Consider the following 21,138-nt stretch of genomic DNA (forward strand, 5'->3'; position numbering starts at 1 on the left):
CCAAATTTCTTAAAAACCTTTTTCTTCCCCCACCCATTTCCTAAACTGCAACCGCTTTTGCCTGTCCTTCCTCACTCAATACTACCCCACCCCCACCCCCGCCAAACTGCGTCCCAGGCCCTGCCCTGAGCTGCCCCCCTTTATCCCCGCGCCCTCTGCCTCCTGGGCCTGGGAATGGGGGTGGGGACGCGGGAGCAGGAGCGCCCTCTGCGGGCGGGAGTGGCGCGCAGCTACCTTAGGCGACCTCTGCCCCCGTCCCCCCCCTGCCCCACTGATGGCCAGGCCCACGGGTCCCCCACTTCTTTCTCCTCCTAGACCTCGTCCATCGCAGAGCCACTGGCTGTGACGACCTCACCACGCTGCGAGGACCCCAGGTGCTCTCCATGCCCAAGCCCGAGCCGGAGCCCACGCCCACCCTCCCGAACTCTGGAAGGGCTTTCCCGCCGCCACCCCCAATCCCTCTCCTCCTCCCGCCTCCGCCTCGCCCCCTTCCGCCTCCGCCTCCCCGCGCCAGACCTCTCCAGCCCCGCCCTGCGCCGTCGCTAAGGTGCAGGGCGCTCGCGGGATGCCGGCCGGCGAGGGACGCGGGGATCCGGCGCCGGAGTGAGTGCGGGGCGCGGGCCGGCGACCAGGTTGCGGCGTGGGTGGCCGGCGTTCTCTCCGGAGGTACTGAATTGCTGCGGGCAGCGGCAGGCCCGGAGCTCCTCCCTAGCCCCTGGGACTCCGAGGGGGAGCTGGGCGAGCAGCAGGCCCGGGGCAAGTGGGCCTCGCTTCCGTCTCGAGAAGGCAGGGCCCTCCGCCCCCTACTCTCTGCTCCGCAGCCCTCACCTCACCGTCCCCAGCTCTCGGAGAGTCCCAGTTAGCAGAGCATGCGGCATCTCCACTAAATGCGCATTAATGAGTCAGCCTGAGCCACGCGTTACTGCACATGGAAATGACGAAGAAACGCTCGTGATAAAATTTCAAGTGAAAAGCTCGAGATTTAAGAGGGCCTTAATAGAGTACTTCCAGAATGTTATGCGTGTAGTTTGTACTCCTGTAAATACCCAGAAGAGGCTGGTGAGAAATACTTCGTATTGTGAACAGTGATGTTACATAGTACCAACCTTAACTTGGACTGCCTTAACAAAATACCATAGACTGGTGACCTAAACAACAAATTCATTTCCTAACACTTTTGGAGACTTGGAAATCCAAGAGCAAGGTGCCAGGAAGCTAGGTTTGGAGCCTTTTCTCTTGGCTTGGCGGTGGCAGCCATCTCAAGGGAGACAAACTAAGCTCTCTAGTGTCTCTTCCTCTTCTTTTCCTTCTTTTTTAAAGATTTTATTTATTTACTTATTTAGAGAGAAAGAATGTGGGAGTGGGGGCAGAGGGAGAGAATGTCAAGCAAACTCCAGGCTGAGCATGGAGCCCAACTTGGAGCTCTATCTCATGACCCTGAGATCAGGACTCCAGGTGAAATGAAGAGTTGGTTGCCCAACCCACTGAGCCACCCAGGTGCCCCACTCTGTGTCTCTTCTTACAAGGGCGCTGATCCCATGGTGGGAGACCTGCCTTCATGACCGCATCTAACCCTGCTCACCTCCCAAAGACCCTATCAAACAAATACCATCACCCTGGGGGTTGGGCTTCAACATAAGAATTTAGGAGGAAATTGAAAACATACAGTCAGTATCAGTACCTTCTAGGTGGTATGTCAGAGTGGTTAAGAATTTGCACTGTGGAGCCAGGCTGCCTGAATTTGAATCCCAGCTGCTCTGGTTATGTGTTTGCCCTTAGGCAAATCACTTCCCTCACTAGGCCTCAGCCTCCCCACCTGAGCCATCACTATGTGCCAGACTCTGTTCCAAGTATCCACCAGGAACTAATTCCTTATTCCTCATAACAGTTCTTTTTTTTTTTTTTTTTTTTAAGATTTTATTTATTTATTCGACAGAGAAAGAGATCACAAGTAGGCAGAGAGAGAGGGGGAAGCCAGCTCCCCGCTGAGCAGAGAGCCTGATGCAGGGCTCCATCCCTGGACCCTGAGACCATGACCTGGCAGAGGCTTAACCACTGAGCCACCCAGGCGCCCCCTCATAATAGTTCTTTATTATCATCATCATCACCCATCAACATCCCCTTGGTACCAAGGAAAGAACTTTACATTTAATTTGCATTAAATCCCCACAAATGCCAAAGAGATTATAGTCCCACAATTTTTACAGACGAAGAAGACAGGGTTCAGGCACATGAAGTGGACTAGTCACAGTCAGTCTACTAATAATTGACAGACACAGGATTCAAACTGGTTCTTCTTGAAACAAGTCCTCTTAATAATTCCCATAAACTTTTGTCTCTGTGAACCCAGATCAAAGAACCAACCATTTCCTTAAGTTACTGTGACCAAACGAATTCGGAGTTGCTAGTTCCTCGTGAGTCACAGATAAACCAGGTGGAGTTGTCCCACAAAGTAAACTTTATTTGCAGCAAATAATGAGATCACAGGAAATAGCTTTCAAAGCTGGATGAAAGAGAGACAGACAGAGAGGTGGGGATGGGTTCCTTTTGTTTAGGGTTAGGATGAATATTTAGATAGGGAGGCCTTGTCATCATGTGTAGAGGTGGGCATAAGGTCCCACATGTACATTAAGGAAACACGCGTATACGGACATTGTTTGTTATGTAAATGAGGCTGAGGCCCTTCCTTGGGTGGGGATTTTAGTATTATAATGAGGTAAAGGTCATTGCCAGGCATTCCGAAGGTTACTACCCCCCATCTGAGCAGAAGTGAGTCACCGGTTTAGTTCAAATAGTCTGGGTGGTCTGGGAGGTGTTGTCAAGGCCCTTGCCAGTCACCTGAGGGTGGTTTCAGGTTTCATTTGCCTGACCTATGACCCAACAATCACACTACTAGGTATATACCCTAAAGATACAAATGTAGTGATGTGCACCCCAATGTTTATAGCAGCAATGTCCACAACAGCCAAACTATGGAAAGAGCCTAGATGTCCATCAACAGATGAATGAATAAAGAAGATGTGGTGTTTATCTGCAATGGAATACTATGCAGCCATCAAAAAACCAAAATCTTGCCATTTTCAATGATGTGGATGGAACCAGAGGGTATTATGCTAAGTGAAATAAGTCAATCAGAGAAAGACAATTATCATATGATCTCTCTGATATCAGGAATTTGAGAGGCGGGGGCGGGGGGTAGGGAAGGAAAAAATGAAACAAGATGGGATCCGGAGGGAGACAAACCATAAGAGACTCTTAATCTCAGGAAACAAACTGAGGGTTGCTGGCTGGGTGGGGGTGGTGAGGGGGTAGGGATAGGGTGGTTGGATGATGGACATTGGGGAGGGTAAGTGCTATGGTGAGTGCTGTGAAATGTGTAAGACTGATGATTCACAGACCTGTACCCCTGAAGCAAATAATACATTATATGTTAATTTTTTTAAAAAATGGTACTCCGGAAAGAAGAGATCTAGCTGGTGACATTATCACATGGAGGGACCTTTCAAGGCTGGATAATTGAAGGGACAGATCATTACTGCTGGGTGGCTTCCTGTGGCCAGGAAAATAAGAATCACTTCATAGTACTAATAAAGTTTATTGAGCACTTTTACTATGTGCCAGGCATTGTTCTAAGTGCTTTATAAATTTACCTTCCTTAATCCTGGTGACAACCATAATCCATTTTACAGATGGAGAAGTAGAGGCTTCAAAACTCTTCATAGAATACCTAAGTCCGGGGCACCTGGGTGGCTCAGTGGGTTAAAGCCTCTGTCTTCAGCTCAGGTCATGATCCCAGGGTCCTGGGATCGAGCCCCGCATCAGGCTCTCTGCTTGGCAGGGAGCCTGCTTCCCTTCCTCCCTCTCTGCCTGCCTCTCTGCCTACTTGTGATCTCTGTCTGTCAAATAAATAAATAAAATCTTAAAAAAAAAAATACCTAAGTCCACCCCAGTGAGTCCAGTGGTGGAGACAAGACTAAAATCCAAGTCTGTTCCCCTTCAAAGCTTGCATTCTTAACCCCTGTGGATATGCTGCCTGGCAAGAATTATGTCTATAAAGAGAACTATGCCATTTAAAAATCAATATGTCCTTGGCAATATTTAGTGCCCACCATTAATGTTATAACTGAGTTCCAAGGGTATCACACCATTTTATTTTATATTTTGAAAGATTTTATTTATTTATTTGCCAGAGAGAGACATAGCAAGAGAGAGAGAAAGAGGGAGGGGGAGAGAGAGAGAGAACAAGCAGGGGGAGTGGCAGAGAGAGAAGCAGGTTTCCCACTGAGCAGGGAGCCCACTGCGGGACTTGATTCCAGGACCCAGGGATCATGACCTGAGCCAAAGGCAGATGCCTGATGACTGAGCCACCTAGGTGCCCCTATTGCCCCATTTTAAAGAATCTAAAAGAACATGGATCCATGAAAATAGATACTGGAAATAGAACAGTTTTACTCAACGGTATCCATCTTCATTCCCTTCTCCCATTTTAAGATACCTGAGGCACTTTAAGCAGAGAAGGGTGTCAGCAATATTTACCAATTTTTAGTGGGGGATATGTGATCTGCTCCTTCAAAAGACATCTGTGTATTGGGTTTCAGGGCAAGGTGCTATTTTCAGAATCCAGGTAGAATCTAACACAGTAAAATAATGCCAAGGGAAAAGGAAGGAAAGCAAAAAACTAAAGAAACACCCCTGCCCATCGTTCCAATTCTTCGGAAGTTCCTGAAAACGTATGAAAAGCACTGTGCCCAGACGCAGACATCTGTGTGTCCAGCCATCAGACAGGACTTGAAAACCAGCATCAACAACGAACAGGTTCTTAGGAAAGTGAGTGTGTGGCCTCCTTTGCTTACTCCTCTGGGAAGTGAATGGACTAGGGTTTTGCCCCAAGAACACGGGTCCTCAGTCATCGCTCTGTGTTCCTGTCTGCCTGCCTGTCTGAAGTCCAAAGCCTGCTCCTGGCACTGGGGCTCTGCTCAGCACTTCTGCCTCCCTGCTTCTACCTCGAATCTACCACCCCAGTCCTCTGAGCAGCACTGCCCTTTCTTACACCACACCTGGAGTGGCCAACAAGCCCCTCCCACTCTACCTCTGAAAAGTCCCGCACAGAAGACCACTTTGGGCATCTGGCAGGACATCCATGCCTAGCACTCCCACCACCCCACGGGATCCCTCCAAGGGAATGTTTCCCTCGACAGTGGTGTCCCTGTCATCATCAGGCCAGACCCCCGTACTCACCTATCCTTCCCCTCTCACTTGGAGCGAGATCAGCAAACACATAATTCTAACTCCCAAAGTACAGGATTTCAGAACAAAAAAATCAGGTGTCCTATCTTTTCTGAGATTGACTCTAGGGGTCGATTGGGAGGGGGAAAGAAGAGAGGCCAGCCCTGAAATGAAATGGTCTACTTCTGGCAAGGGGTGCCTGCTAGTCTAGAAGCGGGGGGAGGGGGCAGTGCTCGAACTCAAGGACAGACTGGCCTGCTCTCCAGCTTTCCTGTGGCCAGCCCAGAAAGACAGTCTGTATTATAATAATCAAACACCTACTGGTGCCCTAAAATGCTGAGCACTAACCAAGAGAATAAGTTAAAGTAATTAGAGATGGGTGCCGAAAAATAATCATTATTCTAAGGAGACTTTGACCCAGATCCATCCTACCCATATTTTTCCTGAAGCTTTTTGGGGCATGGGAGGGTGATTACATTGTACCCCACATAAAAAGGATCTCTGAAAGTCCTCCCTAACCACCATCCCTTTTTGCCAAACTTCCACTTCCCAAGGGAGCTGCCACCTCCCTCTCCCCGTTCACCCCTTTGGACAGGAGACTTTCTCTCCTAGTCTCCTGTCCTCTCTGCCCTCCTAGGTCTTTCTAATTCCTTCTCTTGTAGTTAGTTGCTTCTCTGGACTTCCCCATACATCTCCCTGCTCATCCCAGGACAAGAGCTTCTCAGAGCCATCTTTTTGTGATAAAATAATTACAAATTTATTTTTTTTCTATTGTACATCTTATAATTAGCCTTTACTACTTAATGATAAGAGTTCATCATAAACCTTGTTCAAATTTGTAGTCCCTTCAGCAAACATTTTCAATTAAATGTTTCAAATTTGTAGTCCCTTTCTAAACATTTTAAATTAAAATCACTATCAGAAATGCAAATAACATCAGGACCCGATGTATAAATACTGGTGTGAATCATAAGACCATTTGGGCTCTTTATGTTGCGAGGGGTGCTCTGGTTGGATCTCCATTTTGATGTTGAGCATCACTAAAGTAAGAGTCTCATGAGATAATTATTTTTTTACTGCATAGGATACGCTCAGATAATTTCTCTTCTGTTCTATTTCATTGAAGAAAGAGAGAAAAAAGCTGGTTACAACCTACTCAATTGATTTCTGACCCAATAATGAGTAGAAACCTGATGGAAAAATCTGTGCCCTGTAAGATTGCTCTTGCATATGGCAAGAAATTCATAAGTTTGTATTGAATTACCACCCAGTGCACGTGTGACCCAAAGCTAATTGCCTTTTCCAAATGTTCTGGTACTGTCTGATGACAGCACTCTTTCTCTATGCATGGACATCTCTTTATGATTCCCACCTGTACTTTTTTTTCTGACACTCCAGTTTATGCTTGTAAGACCTGAAGACTCCCCAACAAGCGTCCTACCCATTTCCTTAGAACCTTTGCTCATGACAATTCGAGATGAGTGTTATATGCTGGGGAAAGAGATCTGTATCTGGAGCCTTCAACTGAGCAACCCAGAGATTGCCAGACTGGTGAGTCATGCGTTTTAGAAGTATTCCTTCAATTAAACTTAAAATTGAATATAAGCATAATAGCACGTATTCCAGCTATAGTTCATTTGGTTGTTGACTGATATGCTCTAAGCTTTTCTTTAAAAAAAAAAAACAATGTATCTTTTAATGAAACATTTCAAAGTTATGTAAAAGTACAAAAACACAGGGGCGCCTGGGTGGCTCAGTGGGTTAAAGCCTCTGCCTTCAGCTCAGGTCATGATCTCAGGATCCTGGGATCGAGCTCCACATCGGGCTTTCTGTTCTGCAGGGAGCCTGCTTCCCCTCTCTCTCTGCCTGCCTCTCTGCCTACTTGTGATCTCTTTCTCTCTCTGTTCAAATAAATCAATAAAATCTTTAAAAAAAAAGTACAAAAAAAACAGGTAAAACTATAATGTTTGATAACCAAACATTATAGTTTTACCTGTTTTTTACTTTATAAAATGCAACATACGGTATGCATTCTTTTGTGTTTCTCTTTGCCTGTACAACATTATGTTTTTATGAGTCATTATATTTTACTTTTGTATAGCTATAGTTGATGCATTTTCATTGCTATATAGTTTTTTTAAAGATTTTATTTATTTATTCGAGAGAGGGAGAGAGAGCACAAGCGGGGGAGGGAGAGGGACAAGAAGGCTCTGCACTGAGCATGGAACCCGATGTATGGTTCCATCCCATGACCCTGAGATCATTACCTGAGCTGAAATCAAGAGTGAGACGCTTAACTGACTGAGCCCAGTTAAGGTGCCAGGTGCCCCTATATTGTTTTCTACTATATGAATATACCATAATTTCTTTATCCTACAATTCAACAACAACAAAAAACAAACAACCTCATTTTAAAATGGGTAAAGGACTTAAGTAAACATTCTCCAAAGAAGGGATACAAATAAATCATAAACACACAAAAGATGTTCAACATTAATCTTTAGGGAAATGCAAATCAAAACTGCAATAAGATACTACCTCATGTCAACTAGTATGGCATGAGGTAGTATCTCATTTAGTAGTATGGCTACTACTATAAAAAAAATAGAGCATAATGTGTTGACAGGACATGGACAGCACAGGAAAACCTGTGCACTGTTGGTGGGAATGTAAATTGGTGTAGCCACTATGGAAAACAGGATTGAAGTTCCTTAAAAAATTAAAAATGGAAATACCATATGATTCAGCAATTCCCACTTCTGGACATCTACCCCAAAGAATTGAAAGCTAGATCTCAAAAAGATATTTGTACACTGATCTTCATGGTAGCATTATTCACAATAGCCAAAGGTGGAAGCAATCCAAATGTCCATTAACAGATGAGTAGAAAACTAAGTGTTGGATACACATACAATAGAATATTATTCAGCCTTTAACAGGAAGGAAGTTGTGACATAGGCTATATGTAGGAACCTTGAGGAACTTGTGCTAAGTAAGATAAGTCAGTCACAAAAGGACAAATACTATATCATTGTATTATAGGAAGTACCTAGAGTAGTTAAGACTCATAGAGAAAGAAAATAAAATGGCGGTTGCCAGACGTTGTGGGGGAGGGGAGAATGGGAGTTATTTTTTAATGGGTACAGAGTCTGAGTTTTACAAGATGAAAAAAGTTCTGGAGATGGATGGTGTTGAGGGTTGTACAACAACAGTGAATGTCTTTAATGCCACTGAACTGTACCCCAAAAATGGTTAAGATGGTAAATTTTATCTGTGTATTTGACCACAATTCAAAATAAATTTTTAAAAAGGTACCTTTAATGCATAACCAGAATTTATAGTTGTTTTTATTGAAAGTGTCAGTCCAGGGACCCGGTCCATTTAAGCAGGCCATAGTATGCTGTCCGTGCATATCAACAGTGATCCTTAGCAGTTCTTTAAAATGTAGCCCTCTTGGTCACCTGGAGGCCGTTGAGGAATTCTGTGGTCGATAGCTGTGGTCTTGCCCACACAGGCCTAGTGCCCCAGGAGTGACACTGCAAACCACTGGTTAAGACTGTCGGGACCTGGGTCGAGAGTCTGTTTTGCACAGACCAGTGTTACCATAGACAGTGACGTCCCATACTGCCTCCTCTGTCAGAAACACAGCTTGCGAAATCCAACCCAGCACTTAGGCTAGGTGTTTTCTCATAAAAGAGACCTCAAACGCCAGCTCTGTACTTAAGGCTGCAAGGGCTCTTATATTCTCAGCCAAACTATAATTTGGAACCCTATCTCTGACCAACATGTCATTGCCTCAGGAAACCCTAAATCCTTCCGACCCCACCAAAGCCTCTTTTAGGTTTAAATTCTGAACTGAAGAAATCCTTAGGTTGTGGTGATTCTCACTGCTAAAAGGTGGCCTTTGTGATTTGTAGCTTTAAATACCTCCCTCTGTCAGGTAGGGATTTAGTTGTCACTGGGATCCTTCGTTACCACAAAAAATGTCCTTGCCATAGGCCCCTCTGTTCAGGAGACTGAGAGACCTTGACATGGTTCCAAATGTTCATGTGTTGCCCCCAGTCCCGTGGCTTCACCATGAGAAACACCTTGTTGCTAAATTTCCATGGTCTAGCTCTTTTTTTTTTTAAGATTTTATTTTAGAGAGATTGAGAGAGAGTTTGAGCACGGGAAAGGACAGAGAGAGGAGGAGAGAAACAGACTCCCTGCTGAGCACGGAGTTCGACATGGGGCTCTGTCCCAGGACCCTGAGACCATGGCCCCGAGACCATGACGTGAGCTAAAATCAAGAGTCCAACACTTAACCAACTAGGTCACCCAGACGACCCTGTGTGGTGTAATTTTGAGGAGACCTCTAAATCCTAATACCAGTAACAATGAATACTTAGGAGGTAATCTGACTATTATAATTTTTGCCTAGTTATACAAAGGTTGGCATGGCGGCACTTCCCTATTGAAAGGACAAACCCTAGGAGGACAAATTTGTGGGTTAGAATATCAACATCTGTATTAGTCTGCTGGGACTACCATAACCACAGGTTGCACGGCTTAAACAACAGAAACTCATTTCCTCATAGTTATGAAGGCCTAGAAGTCTGAGCTCAAGGTGTCAGCAGGGTTGGTGATTTCTGAGGCCGCTCTTCTTGGCTTGCAAATGGCCGCCTTTCCCCTGTATTTTCACGTCTTCCCCCTGTACATATCTGTGTCCAGATTTCCTTCTTATAAGAAAGCCAGTCCTACTGGGTTAGGACCCACCCCGAAGACCTTATTTTAACTTAGGTAGCTCTTTGAAGACCCTGTTTCCAAATACAGTCACATTCTGAGGTTAGGACTTCAATGTATGAATGAGGGGGAACACAATTCAGCCCCCAATGACAGAGAAAGATGAGCTGCAGTATATCTCATCTCATCACAAAGCTTGGTGTTTCCCATTTAATTCTTCACATTGCCTTTTAAAGGGCAGTTATTTTATTTTCATGCCACTTTCTCCTTGGGGGAATTAGAAAGTTGTCCTAAAGGCGAACTGTTGATGTAATGAACATAATGGGCTTTTGGGTTACATGAAAACACAGAGCACATTTGTCTCCCTTGCATGAGCATGGTTTCACCTCACGTTCCTAGGCTTCGCTTCTGGAGTTGAAGGGGAGTGCCGCCTGCCCCTTTACCAGCCTGGAGCTCACTGACTGCAGGATGGATCTGTGGTCTCTCCAGAGACTTGGGAGGGCTCTGCCATGCAGCCATCTGCGTTCTCTCATCCTCGATTACAGCAGGTGAGGCTGGAATGCAGGCTTCCTTCAGGGCTCTGCCGCTGTTTGGCTGAGGGAGGCAAAGGCAGGGAGGGCAGTGGCCTGGTTCCTTGTGCCTCATCTGGTCATCGCTGGAAGCGGATACTCCAACACCTCCTTAGAGCTAATGTTTCTGAGTAAATGTCAGGGTTCTCAAAAAGAGGCTTTATTCATTCATTTTTCCTTTCTTCCTCCCTCTCTCCTTCCCACCCCTCCTTCCTCCTTCCTTACTTTCCTTTTATTAATTTATTCTGTCAACAAATATTTGTCGATGGCCTGTTTGTGCAAGACACTGTGCTCTTCACTAAGGAAGATACAAATACATATAAGGCAATGGCCCTGAGCAAAGAAGCCCTCGGGATAGTAGAGAGGACTATGTGGAACGTGCTCTAGGTTACATGTAATACAAGGTAGGAAGCCTTGGTGTCAGGGCGCCTGGGTGGCTCAGTGGGTTGAGCCTCTGCCTTCAGCTCAGGTCATGATCTCAGGGTTCTGGGATCGAGCCCCGTGTCAGGCTCTCTGCTCAGCTGGGAGCCTGCTTCCCCCCTCTCTCTCTGCCTGCCTCTCTGCCTACTTGTGATCTCTGTCAAATAAATAAAATAAAATCTTTAAAAAAAAAAGAAAGCCTGGGTGTCACAAAAAATGTCCATATAGATTTTAGTGGTGGTTTGGACAAGGGGAACCATGACCCCATTCAGGACAGGCCATTATTCACCAGGAGTGGAGGTGGGAGGAAAGGTGTGGGGTTAGGGAAGAAAAGAGCCCAGTCTTGTGAGGGGAGGGTCAGGGGGTAATAATAATAATAATAATACCAGCAAATTGTTATCGAGTGCTAACTGGGTGCCAAGCACAGTGCACAGTTTATGTCATTGACTCTCCCAACAGCAGAGGGATATGTACCATTACGTATGAACGTAGGATATATAATGACAGGTATGTACGTATGTACCATTTCTATCCCTTGACTCTGTACAGATGAGGAAAGACTCAGGGGGATTAACTGGCTTGTTCAAGGCCATTCAGCTATTAGGGATGGAGGCTGGATGTGAATCCAGCTGCCTCAATCTGAGCCCACTTCTGATCTGTGATACTAGACTGCTGGGGGGTCTTATAGTGTGCCATCCATAAATAATTTCAACCTGCTTATGTGATGTGAGATTAGGGATTAGGGCCCTGGTGGAGACAAGTCTATCCACAAAAGCTGAGGAGAGGGACTATCTCTGGAGTTTCTCCATGTTTCTGAGACGCTTGGGGGAGCCTCAGTCAGGGTTTCCTAACACAGGACAGCAGAAGGCCAGTGTCCTCAGGACACCCAGTAGTGACTGAGGATCAGCCTGGGAGTCTCCCAGCTTCCCACACTGCACTGGGCAGAACCAGCCCCCCTGCTGAGACCCTTCTGGACTCCAGCTCCTGCGCTGGACCCAGAGACCTGCACTGGCAGGAAGACAGAAGGGAGAAAAAAGGAATCCCCAATGTTAGGAAAAAACTTATTTTAATCACCTGGGAGGGGCAGGGAAAGAGGAAAGGGTGGAAGGAGAGGGAGAGAGTCTCCAGCAGACTTCATGCTGAGCCCAGAGCCCAGTGCGGGGCTCCATCTCAGGACCCTGAGATCATGACCTGAGCTGAAGGCAGAGGCCTAACCCACTGAGCCACCCAGTGCCCCAAAACAGCTTATTTTCATTATCAGTTGAAATCTGGCTATTCCCGAGACACCGTGAGTATCAGGGTTGGGTGGTTGGGAATCACCACTGAGACCTCAGCACTGGTAAAACTGTAGGTTCTTGGCCTCTGGGGACTTCCCTCCGGTTTTCTCTGGGAGGCTCTGCAGCCCACCAGGTAGGATTCCCTTCTTTCTCATATGCAGCTGCCTCCCCACACCCACCACAGTAGCTGCCTTCTGTAACTACTTGTTGGTTGAACTAGTAAATTGAAGAAGTCATTTCTGTTAATACGATGCACCTCATTTGAAAGTTCAGACACTGACATTCCAAATGTGCGGAAGATGTCCCTCTACCTCATTGTTGCTCAGTTTCCTGACCTAATGCCTGTACCCAGAGGCTGTGTGGGCGTGATGCCCGTGACTGCTCTTCACAAAGTCGAAGGACTAGGTGAGAAGGTGAGGGGCAAGACAGGGCCAGGAAGGAGGGCCAAGAGATTGAATTTTCCTAGACCCTGCTCTCTCCTTACACAGCCTCCTGCTGCTGGGGTCTTCCCAGACCCCTTCATCCCTGCCAGCTAGGCAATCTCTCCTGTCTTCCAGGTCCAGATCTCACTCTCTATCTGTTCCCTTGAATGGGTACTTCAAACCGTGCCCTGCTCCCTTCCCCTGGGAAACAGATTCTGGGTTCCCCTTCCTCCACATGCAGGCTACCCCCGCCCCCAGTCACCCAGCTCACCCCCTTAGCCCCGGGCGTGGAAACCCAAAGTAAAGATCCCGTAAAATCTGTTCCGCTGTAGGGAGTCCCTTAAAATGAATTATCCAACAGGTGACATAGATTTTATAAAAGTCACTTATTTGTTGCCATCATTTCTTTCTAGATTTGGAAAGGAAGAAGTTGAGAGTCTTTTCTCAGGCCTGCAGAACAACCAGAGGCTTCAAGCCCTCAGTTTGCGCTACTGTGGTCTGGTGCCCCAGAGCGGACCCCGGCTGAGTACCATCATATGCCAGACTGCCATCAGGTGAGACGCACCCCCTGCTCGCCTCCCACCTTCTGTCTTCAGTTACCTAACCAGCTTGGCTGTGAAATCCGCTAACCCACCAATTCCTCCCAGTTTCTTCTCACTATGTTTGTAGCCTTCTTTTTCTACCCTCCAGTTATTTTTGTTTTGTTTTGTTTTGTTTTTTTAAAGATTTTATTTATTTACTTGACAGACAGAGATCACAAGTAGGCAGAGAGGCAGGCAGAGAGAGAGAGAGGAGGAAGCAGGCTCCCCACGGAGCAGAGAGCCCGATGTGGGGCTCGATCCCAGGACCCTGGGATCATGACCTGAGCCGAAGGCAGAGGCCTTAACCCACTGAGCCACCCAGGCACCCCTGTCTTCTTTTTCTTAATGATAAGAGAAAGATCCTTTAGTTACACTTGAGAATCAAGGGTATTGTGCTACAGGCATGTTTTGGGTCCTATGACATGGTCCCTAGGTCTGTTTTTTACAATATGGTCTACTATCTATTATGATTATTTACTATTTTATAACCAGGTCTAGTATTTTATGAGGTGAAGACCTCAAAGCCACATTTGCAGAGGTAAAAATAACATCAAATGACCAGTGTATTTCACCCCTCTCCAGTGAGCTGCACCTTGACGGCAATTTCTTACAATGTTCCGGAGCTCTGGCTCTCCTCAGACCCATCGCAGAGTATGCAGAGATGCAGGGGAGAGAACAGCCGGCCACGGCCCCACCAGACCCTGGGAGCCCCCCTCATCAGCTGCAGGGTGAGTGCTGGGGACCTGGACCCTCCACTCTTTGGGCCTACCTAAAAGAAGGAAATTGCTTTGCAATTAAAAGTGACCTTCCTAGAGGCACCTGGGTGGCTCAGTGGGTTAAAGCTCTGCCTTCGGCTCAGGTCATGATCCCAAGGTCCTGGGATCTAGTCCTGCATCAGGCTCTCTGCTTAGCAGGGAGTCTGCTTCCTTTCCTCTCTCTCTGCTTGCCTCTCTGTCTCCTTGTAATCTCTGTCAAATAAATAAAATCTTTTTTTTTTTTTTAAAGTAACCTTCCTAGTGGTCAGTGGAAATTCTTTTTCCTGAGTCTGAATGAGAGCAGAATAATGGGCCCCCAGCAATGTCTTTGTCCTAATCCTCAGAACTGGTGATTACGTTACCTCACGTGGCAAAAGGGACTGTGCAGATATGATAACATTAAGGGACTTGAGACAGGGGTTTATCCTGGATTCTCTGGGTGGGTCCAGTGTCATCACAGCGTCTTTGCGAAGAGACTTTTGCAAGAGATGTGACCGTGGAAGGAAAGGTTGGAGTGATGGGAGGAAGGGGCAAGCAGCCAGCCAAGGAATGTAGGTGGCCTCGAGGAGCTGGAAAGGGCAGGGCAAGGAATCCTTCCCCAGAGCCACTAAAAGACACACAGTCCACCAAGGCCTTGATTGTGAGACCCATGTTGGACTTGGGACCTCCAGATCTGTAAGGTCATAGACTTATACTGTTTTAACCCATTAAGTTTACAGTCATTTGTTCTAGCTGCAGTGGGGAACTAGTATGGCATGTTTCTCACGACTCTTCAGTTCAGAGTGAGAACCACCCAGGCAGAATTCAAGGTAAACAGGGGCTTATTGGCTCACATAACTGAGATGTCCACAGCTGTCTTCAGAGACAGCTGAACTGAGGGGCTCATATGATGTCATCAGGAGACCCCAAGTTTGCTGCTTTTGACTCAGCCTCCCTTCTGAGTGTGGGCCTTCTATCGCAGTGTGGTCAGCCTTTCTCCAGGCAGGAAAGAGCAGTTGTCACGTCTGCCAGCTGTCCCAGGGCTCTAACATCATGGCTTATTATCAGCCAGAAAGTGTGAGCCTCTGTCTTCCAGTGACTGTGGGTCAGATCCCCGGGGGAGGCTCTTGCTGGCCCTCCCTGGGTCACATACATACCTCGGACCAGTCCCTACAGCACAGGATGTGCTAAGGTATAATTAACCAGGACTGATCACATAGCCACCAGGGGGAGAGGGGGAGCATACTGGTGGGCAGCCAAATCAGAACCCTGTGATTTGCCAGGGAGCGGAGTGGTGGTCCGTCCAAGAAGCAGGCCGATGAGGAGGACAGATACAGGACAGACAAGAACAACAGGTGCTTACTCCCTTATAGAAGCCTGATCATTTCTTTTAATAGATCCCTAATACACATGTTCATGACCCATTTGAAAGCTGACTACTTTGAATCATTGTTAACAGAAACTATAGCAAGTGGCTAACAGCACAGACTTAGAATCAGGTCTGCGTTCAAATCCTACCCCAGCTGTGCGTTAGTTTGGGCAAATTATCAAACTGATCTAACTTTAGCTTCTTCAGCTACAAAATAAACATAACTACCTCAGAGTGTTCAGTGAGGAGGAAGTGGTGTAATGTGATGCAGTTAGCATGAAGCCTGGCATGTAGTAAGTACTTGAGGGACACTAATTATCATCGTTACTGTCATCATTATTATCATAACAACCTTTTTCCGGGAGAGTAAACTTGAGGCATGTTGGCGAACACAGTCGCTCTACTTGCTGGAAAAAAATGAAAATAAAGAGCTCGATGCTGGGGCGCCTGGGTGGCTCAGTGGGTTAAGCCTCTGCCTTCGGCTCAGGTCATGATCTCAGGGTCCTGGGATCGAGCCCCGCGTCGGGCTCTCTGCTCAGCAGGGAGCCTGCTTCTCCCCCCCTCTCTCTGCCTGCCTCTCTGCCTGCTTGTGATCTCTCTCTCTCCGTCAAATAAATAAATAAATCTTTAAAAAAAAAAAAAGAGCTCGATGCTAATGTGCAGCATGGGGACCACTGTTAAATATATTGTATTGTATATTTGGAAGTTGCATTAGGGCGCCTGGCTGGCTCAGTCGGTGGAGCATGCGACTCTTGATCTCAGGGTTTGTAAGTTCGAGCCCTACGCTGGGTGGAGGGATTACTTACAAAATAAAATCTTAAAAAGAACAAGTTGCCAAGAGAGTAGATCTTAAAAGGTCTATCACAAGAAACAAAATTTGTGACCATGTGTTGTGATAGGCGTTAACTAACCGTGGTGAACATTTCACAATATATACAAATATCAAGTCATTATGTCATACACCTGAAAATAATAGAATGTTACATGTTAATTTTATCTCAATTTAAAAAAGGATTCACTGACTTGCACTATTAAAAGAGCTGAAGACAAGGCTGCTTTGTGGAAGTGAGTACAAAGAACTTATAACTATGAGAGATTCATAAATACAATAGTTATCTTCCCTTTAGGAACTTTCCTGGTATCAGAATTCTATAGGTTATTTGTTGAATTTGACATTTCAGTCAACCCAATAAATATACAAAAGGAAGCTGGAAAACAATGTTTGCTATCCAAATACAACTTTCCCTCTGCTATTTTTACAAGACTGGCACCAGGGTCCTATTTATGAGGTCCTGTTTTGTAATTTCAGGACCGAAATAACCAAGTAAATCTGTGTCTTTTAAGAAAAATAATTGAATGTGTGTGCACACACACATACTCCCTCTCTCAAATAAATAAATCTTTTTTAGAAAAAGAAAAGAAAAGAAAAAGAATTGGCAATATAAAAGCACTGTCTCAAGGGATTGGTATGGGGCAGGCAGGCCCAGGTGTGAGGTGTGGGATTGGAAAGGCAAAGAAGGGACAGGGCGTGGGGAGGGAACGTGGAGGTCTCCTAGTCTGGTGGTTCTATCTAGTGGGGTTCTGCCCAAAGTAGCATGAAGGCTTGATTTGAAGGGTTCTGGATTTGTTTTCCCAGAGAGCCAAGCAAGCGAGAGGCAGAGCTGACCTCCGGGAGTGCCTGCCCTGTCATCCTTCACCACAGCCCGGAACAGGGTGGAAGCTGCCCCAGATGGGCTGGGCCCTGTGGTCAGTGGTCAGCTCGCAGAACCTCTGAGAAGTTCTCTCATTATTCATTCGCTCGAACCTTGATTTTTAGGGAGGTCAGCTGGTACATTTTAGCTCTTCTGCATCCTCTTGGGTAACTGTATTAGTCTGCGCTGGCTGCCGTAACAAAATAACACGGGCTGGGCGGCTTAAACAGATTCATTTTTCGCAGTTTTGGGAGCCCCAAGCGCCAGATTAGAGTGCCTGCGGGGTCTGTTCCTGGTGAGAGCTCTCTCCCTGGCCTGCAGAGGGCGCCCTCGTGCTGTCTTCACGTGGCCTTTCCCAGGTGTGTCAGCAGAGGGCAAACGAGGCAGAGCTTTCTAGCGACTCTCCAGTTAGAACACTAACCCTATCTGATCAGGGTCCTACTCATTTAACCTTCATGACTTCCTTGGGGGCCCCATCTCTAACTACGGTCACACTGGGGACCCAACATCGGAATATTTGGGGATTACAAACACGTAGTCCATACCAGTAACGTCCATACCTGCCCAGAGTAAAAGTACTTCGTATTTCGGAGCTGGATGGATAGACCTCTGCTCAGGCACATTTCGTTTTCCCATCTTGATTTCACTTCTTAGCCAGGGGGAGAGTCATAAATGAAAAAAGAAGCACAGGAGGCAAAATAATAATAATAATAATAATGGAATATTTCCAGCCCTCTTCTGGTCACAGGAACAGCCCCTCCACCCCCAAAATGTGACTCTTGAGCGGAGGAACTTGACCTGCCATCCACACCAATCTGTGCTCAGCCTGCCCGACCCCTGGACCGAGCCTGGTCCCTCTCCTTTGCAGCTCTTGTCATGAAGCAGGGGTACTAGAGACTGAATATTGTGTCCCGCCCCCAATTCATATGTTGAAGTTCTAATCCCCAAGGTGATGGTTTAGGAGGCGGGGCCTTTGGAAGTCATTAGGTGATGAGGGCAGAGCCCTTTTGAACCAGATTAGTGCTCTCATAAAAGAGAACCCAGAGAGCTCCCTCACCCTTTCTGCCATGTGAGGTTATGACAGGAAGATGGCCAGTTGTGAATCAGGAAGAGGTTCTCACCGCACTCCAGATCCTCTGGTGTCTGGATCTCGAACTTCCCTAGAGCTGTGAGGAATGAATGAATGTTGTTCAGAAGCCACCTGGCCTATGGTATTCTGTTCTAGTAGCCCAAACGCACTAAGACACAGAGTATGTGAAAACGGAGGCGGGGGGGATGTGTTCGAGGATGTGTGGATTGTTTTAAAGAAATGTCCAGATTCTGAACTTTCATAAGGACCCAGTACTCCTGGTTAATATCCCGGGTCACAATCATTCTACTTTGCAAAAGAAAGGGACGCTTCTTTTCACATGCAGTATCAGAGCAGACATTGTCTTCCCTTGGGTGCAAAAATGGAGACAATTCAAAATTTTAGTGGAAGTGTTAAAGAAAAGGAATGACTCTGATAACTCAGTGACATGCCGGTTTTTAGCTATCATGGGGCTTCCGATTTTTGGTTTTAAGAAAATTGAAAGAGGGTTTAATTGAGTTATCAACTGACAGATCCTTCTAAATTATTTTTATTTTGATCCACCACTGTGTGATTTAAAAAAAAATTTTTTTTAAGATTTTATTTATCCATTTGACAGACAGAGATCACAAGTAGGCAGAGAGGCAGGCAGAGAGAAAGGGGGAAGCAGGCTTCCCACTGAGCAGAGATCCCGACTGGGGGCTTGATCCCAGGACCCTGAGATCATGACCTCATGACCTGAGCTGAAGGCAGAGGCTTAACCCACTGAGCCACCCAGGTACCCCACCACAATGTGATTTTTTAGCCTATCACACAGGAGTTCAAAGAATGTAATCATACCGCTGTGATAAAACTCCTTCTAGGATTACCCAGTTAAATTTGAATTTTAGATGATTATTATAAGTACGTTTCATGCAGTGTTTGGGATATGCTTAACTAATTATTCTTTGTTTACTTGACATTTAAATTCAACTTGATGTCCTGTATGTGTGGGGGACAAGGCAGGCTAAGTTTGACAACCCTATTCTATCCCCATTTGTATGAACAAGATTTCTCAGCACTCAGAACTGTAACAGAGGAGAGCACTCGAGGCAGAGGGAAGAGCCCGCACCAAGGACCCAAGGCCTATCGACAAGCAGCAGCAGGATACCTGGGCACTAATAAGGATAAGGGCTCTAGGGCTTGTTAGCAACAAAGGAGCAGGAGTTAGGACTTATTTAGGTTTGAGAAGGACCCCTCGATCTGTGTAGCAAACAGACTGGGTGGGGGTGGTAGGCAGGGAGGCCCATTCGGAGGCTCTTGTCATCCAGTGGGAGGTGATGGTGGGAAGTGAGGGGGTTTACCCAAGTGGCAGAGGAAGTCAAGTTCCACATCTGTCCCATTTCCTGATGCTTGGGATGTGAGGCACATGAGAAAGACTAGAATTAGAATGACTCTAGAATAACATACTCAGATTTTTTAAAAATATGCCAAAAATGTGTCTGCTACATTCTTACAAATCTGAAAGATCTGGAGCCACTTTTTATAGAGGGCAGCTGTGGAATGAATAGCAGTTACATGAGGCCTTTAGGACGAACTTGGGGCCTACTTGGTTGAATGTTCTCCTTAAGCCTTTGAAGAGAGAGCGACATGAAAAAGACAGGACTGAACCGAAGCAAAGGGGATTTGACAATCGGTCGGTCGGATAATCCTCTTACAAGAAACATCTCTGTCCTAAGTGTGCATAAACTGAAGGAAATAATCAATAGTGAAGTGCGTAAAAACCCATTCATACAACTTTGAACAGCCCCCCAACCCCATCTTTTTCTTTTCCACACAGCCAAACAGAGGGGCAGTTCGGCTTTGAACCAGATTACAGAGTTGCCTGGAACTCTAACACAGAAAACTACTTCAGGGAAGGAGAGGAGGAAAAAAGGTATGTGGTTGTTGATTCAACTATCCCTTCGTCTTCCCTCATCTGTAAATCCCTTCCACCTTTCATGGGCTGTTAGTTCTTGCTACTACAGTAACTAACCCAAACAGAGAAACTCCTGTGGAGAGAAAGAAGACCCGGTATCTTATGGTTTCCTATAAACCAAACACAGAGCACCTTAGCCATATCCACCAGAGGGATTTGTCTTCGGCACATTCAGCAAGCCAAAATCGATTCTGGGGTGTGGGCTGATTTGGGAATGTCTCTGCATTAAAGAGCCAGCTGGACCTACTAAATTCTGTTTGGAGACTTCTCTCCTACCCTCACTGCTCAGAATCAGAAACAGAGTCTGTCAGAGGCAGTTTTAAGAAATCACCAACTCCAAAATGTCTGAGCAGGATTAAACGAAACAAGAAGCTATCCAAGTATATATATATATATATATATATATATATATATATATATATATATTTTTTTTTTTTTTTAATTTATGTACCTACTCTCTACCCCCAATGTGAGACTTGAACTCACGACCCTGAGATCCAGAGTTGCATGGTCCTCTGACTGAGCCAGCCGGGTGCCCCGAGAAGCTCTCCAAGTCTTAAAGGTTCACAGCAAAGTGGTGGGGAAGCTGTGCCTGTGTCTCAGCATCCTAGTGGCAAACTGAGGAACTCGCACTCACAGCTCCCTAAATCTCACTCCAGCTGTCACATGCTGAGGTTATAAAGATAGAGCGCTAGATGATCATTAGTTGTGTCATGAGCATAGTCTTTGGCAAACTGTTTAGAGGGTTTAGGCTAACCTAAATTGGTGTTGTTTTGTTTTAGTCCATTTAATTTATTTTTTTCCCTACAACTAGTGTGTGGAAGGTAAGAGGCCCTTGTGATGTAGCTCTTTACCCTTTGCCTTTTTCTTCCTCAATTTTAATCTGTTTTCGCGTGGTGTAGTCTTTTTCCTGCCCTTCAATTAACCTTGTCTCTCTGTGAGATCTCTCTGAATTAGAAAAATACAGATTCCTGCAAGCTAAAAAGCCAACTGAAAATGTAAAGGGAGACAATTTATCAGACCTGACTCTGTTGTCTGGTATAAATACAGTCTTTCCACTGGATAGTGCTAATAGATTTCAGAAAATCTACCAAAAGAGAA

General features: G+C 46.0%; 1 protein-coding gene across 9 annotated transcripts in view; it reads left to right on the top strand.

Annotated features, from left to right (window-relative positions):
* Positions 1–536: 536 nt before the first annotated feature.
* The window catches only part of LOC125098101 (uncharacterized), a 52,414-nt gene continuing 31,812 nt past the window's right edge, over positions 537–21,138 (top strand). For 5 of the 9 annotated variants that reach the window (XM_047726531.1, XM_047726583.1, XM_047726565.1 and 2 more), the window contains exons 1-7: positions 619–1,204; positions 4,599–4,827; positions 6,625–6,777; positions 10,348–10,496; positions 13,050–13,190; positions 13,800–13,945; positions 19,900–19,995. In XM_047726531.1, coding sequence (XP_047582487.1) covers positions 4,648–4,827; positions 6,625–6,777; positions 10,348–10,496; positions 13,050–13,190; positions 13,800–13,945; positions 19,900–19,995 — 865 coding nt within the window. In that variant the 5' untranslated portion in view covers positions 619–1,204; positions 4,599–4,647. The other 4 variants (XM_047726548.1, XM_047726539.1, XM_047726557.1 and 1 more) reach the window with 4 other exon arrangements.

The sequence above is a fragment of the Lutra lutra genome, chromosome 1 (genome assembly GCF_902655055.1).
Source record: "Lutra lutra chromosome 1, mLutLut1.2, whole genome shotgun sequence".
NCBI classification, from domain to species: domain Eukaryota; kingdom Metazoa; phylum Chordata; class Mammalia; order Carnivora; family Mustelidae; genus Lutra; species Lutra lutra.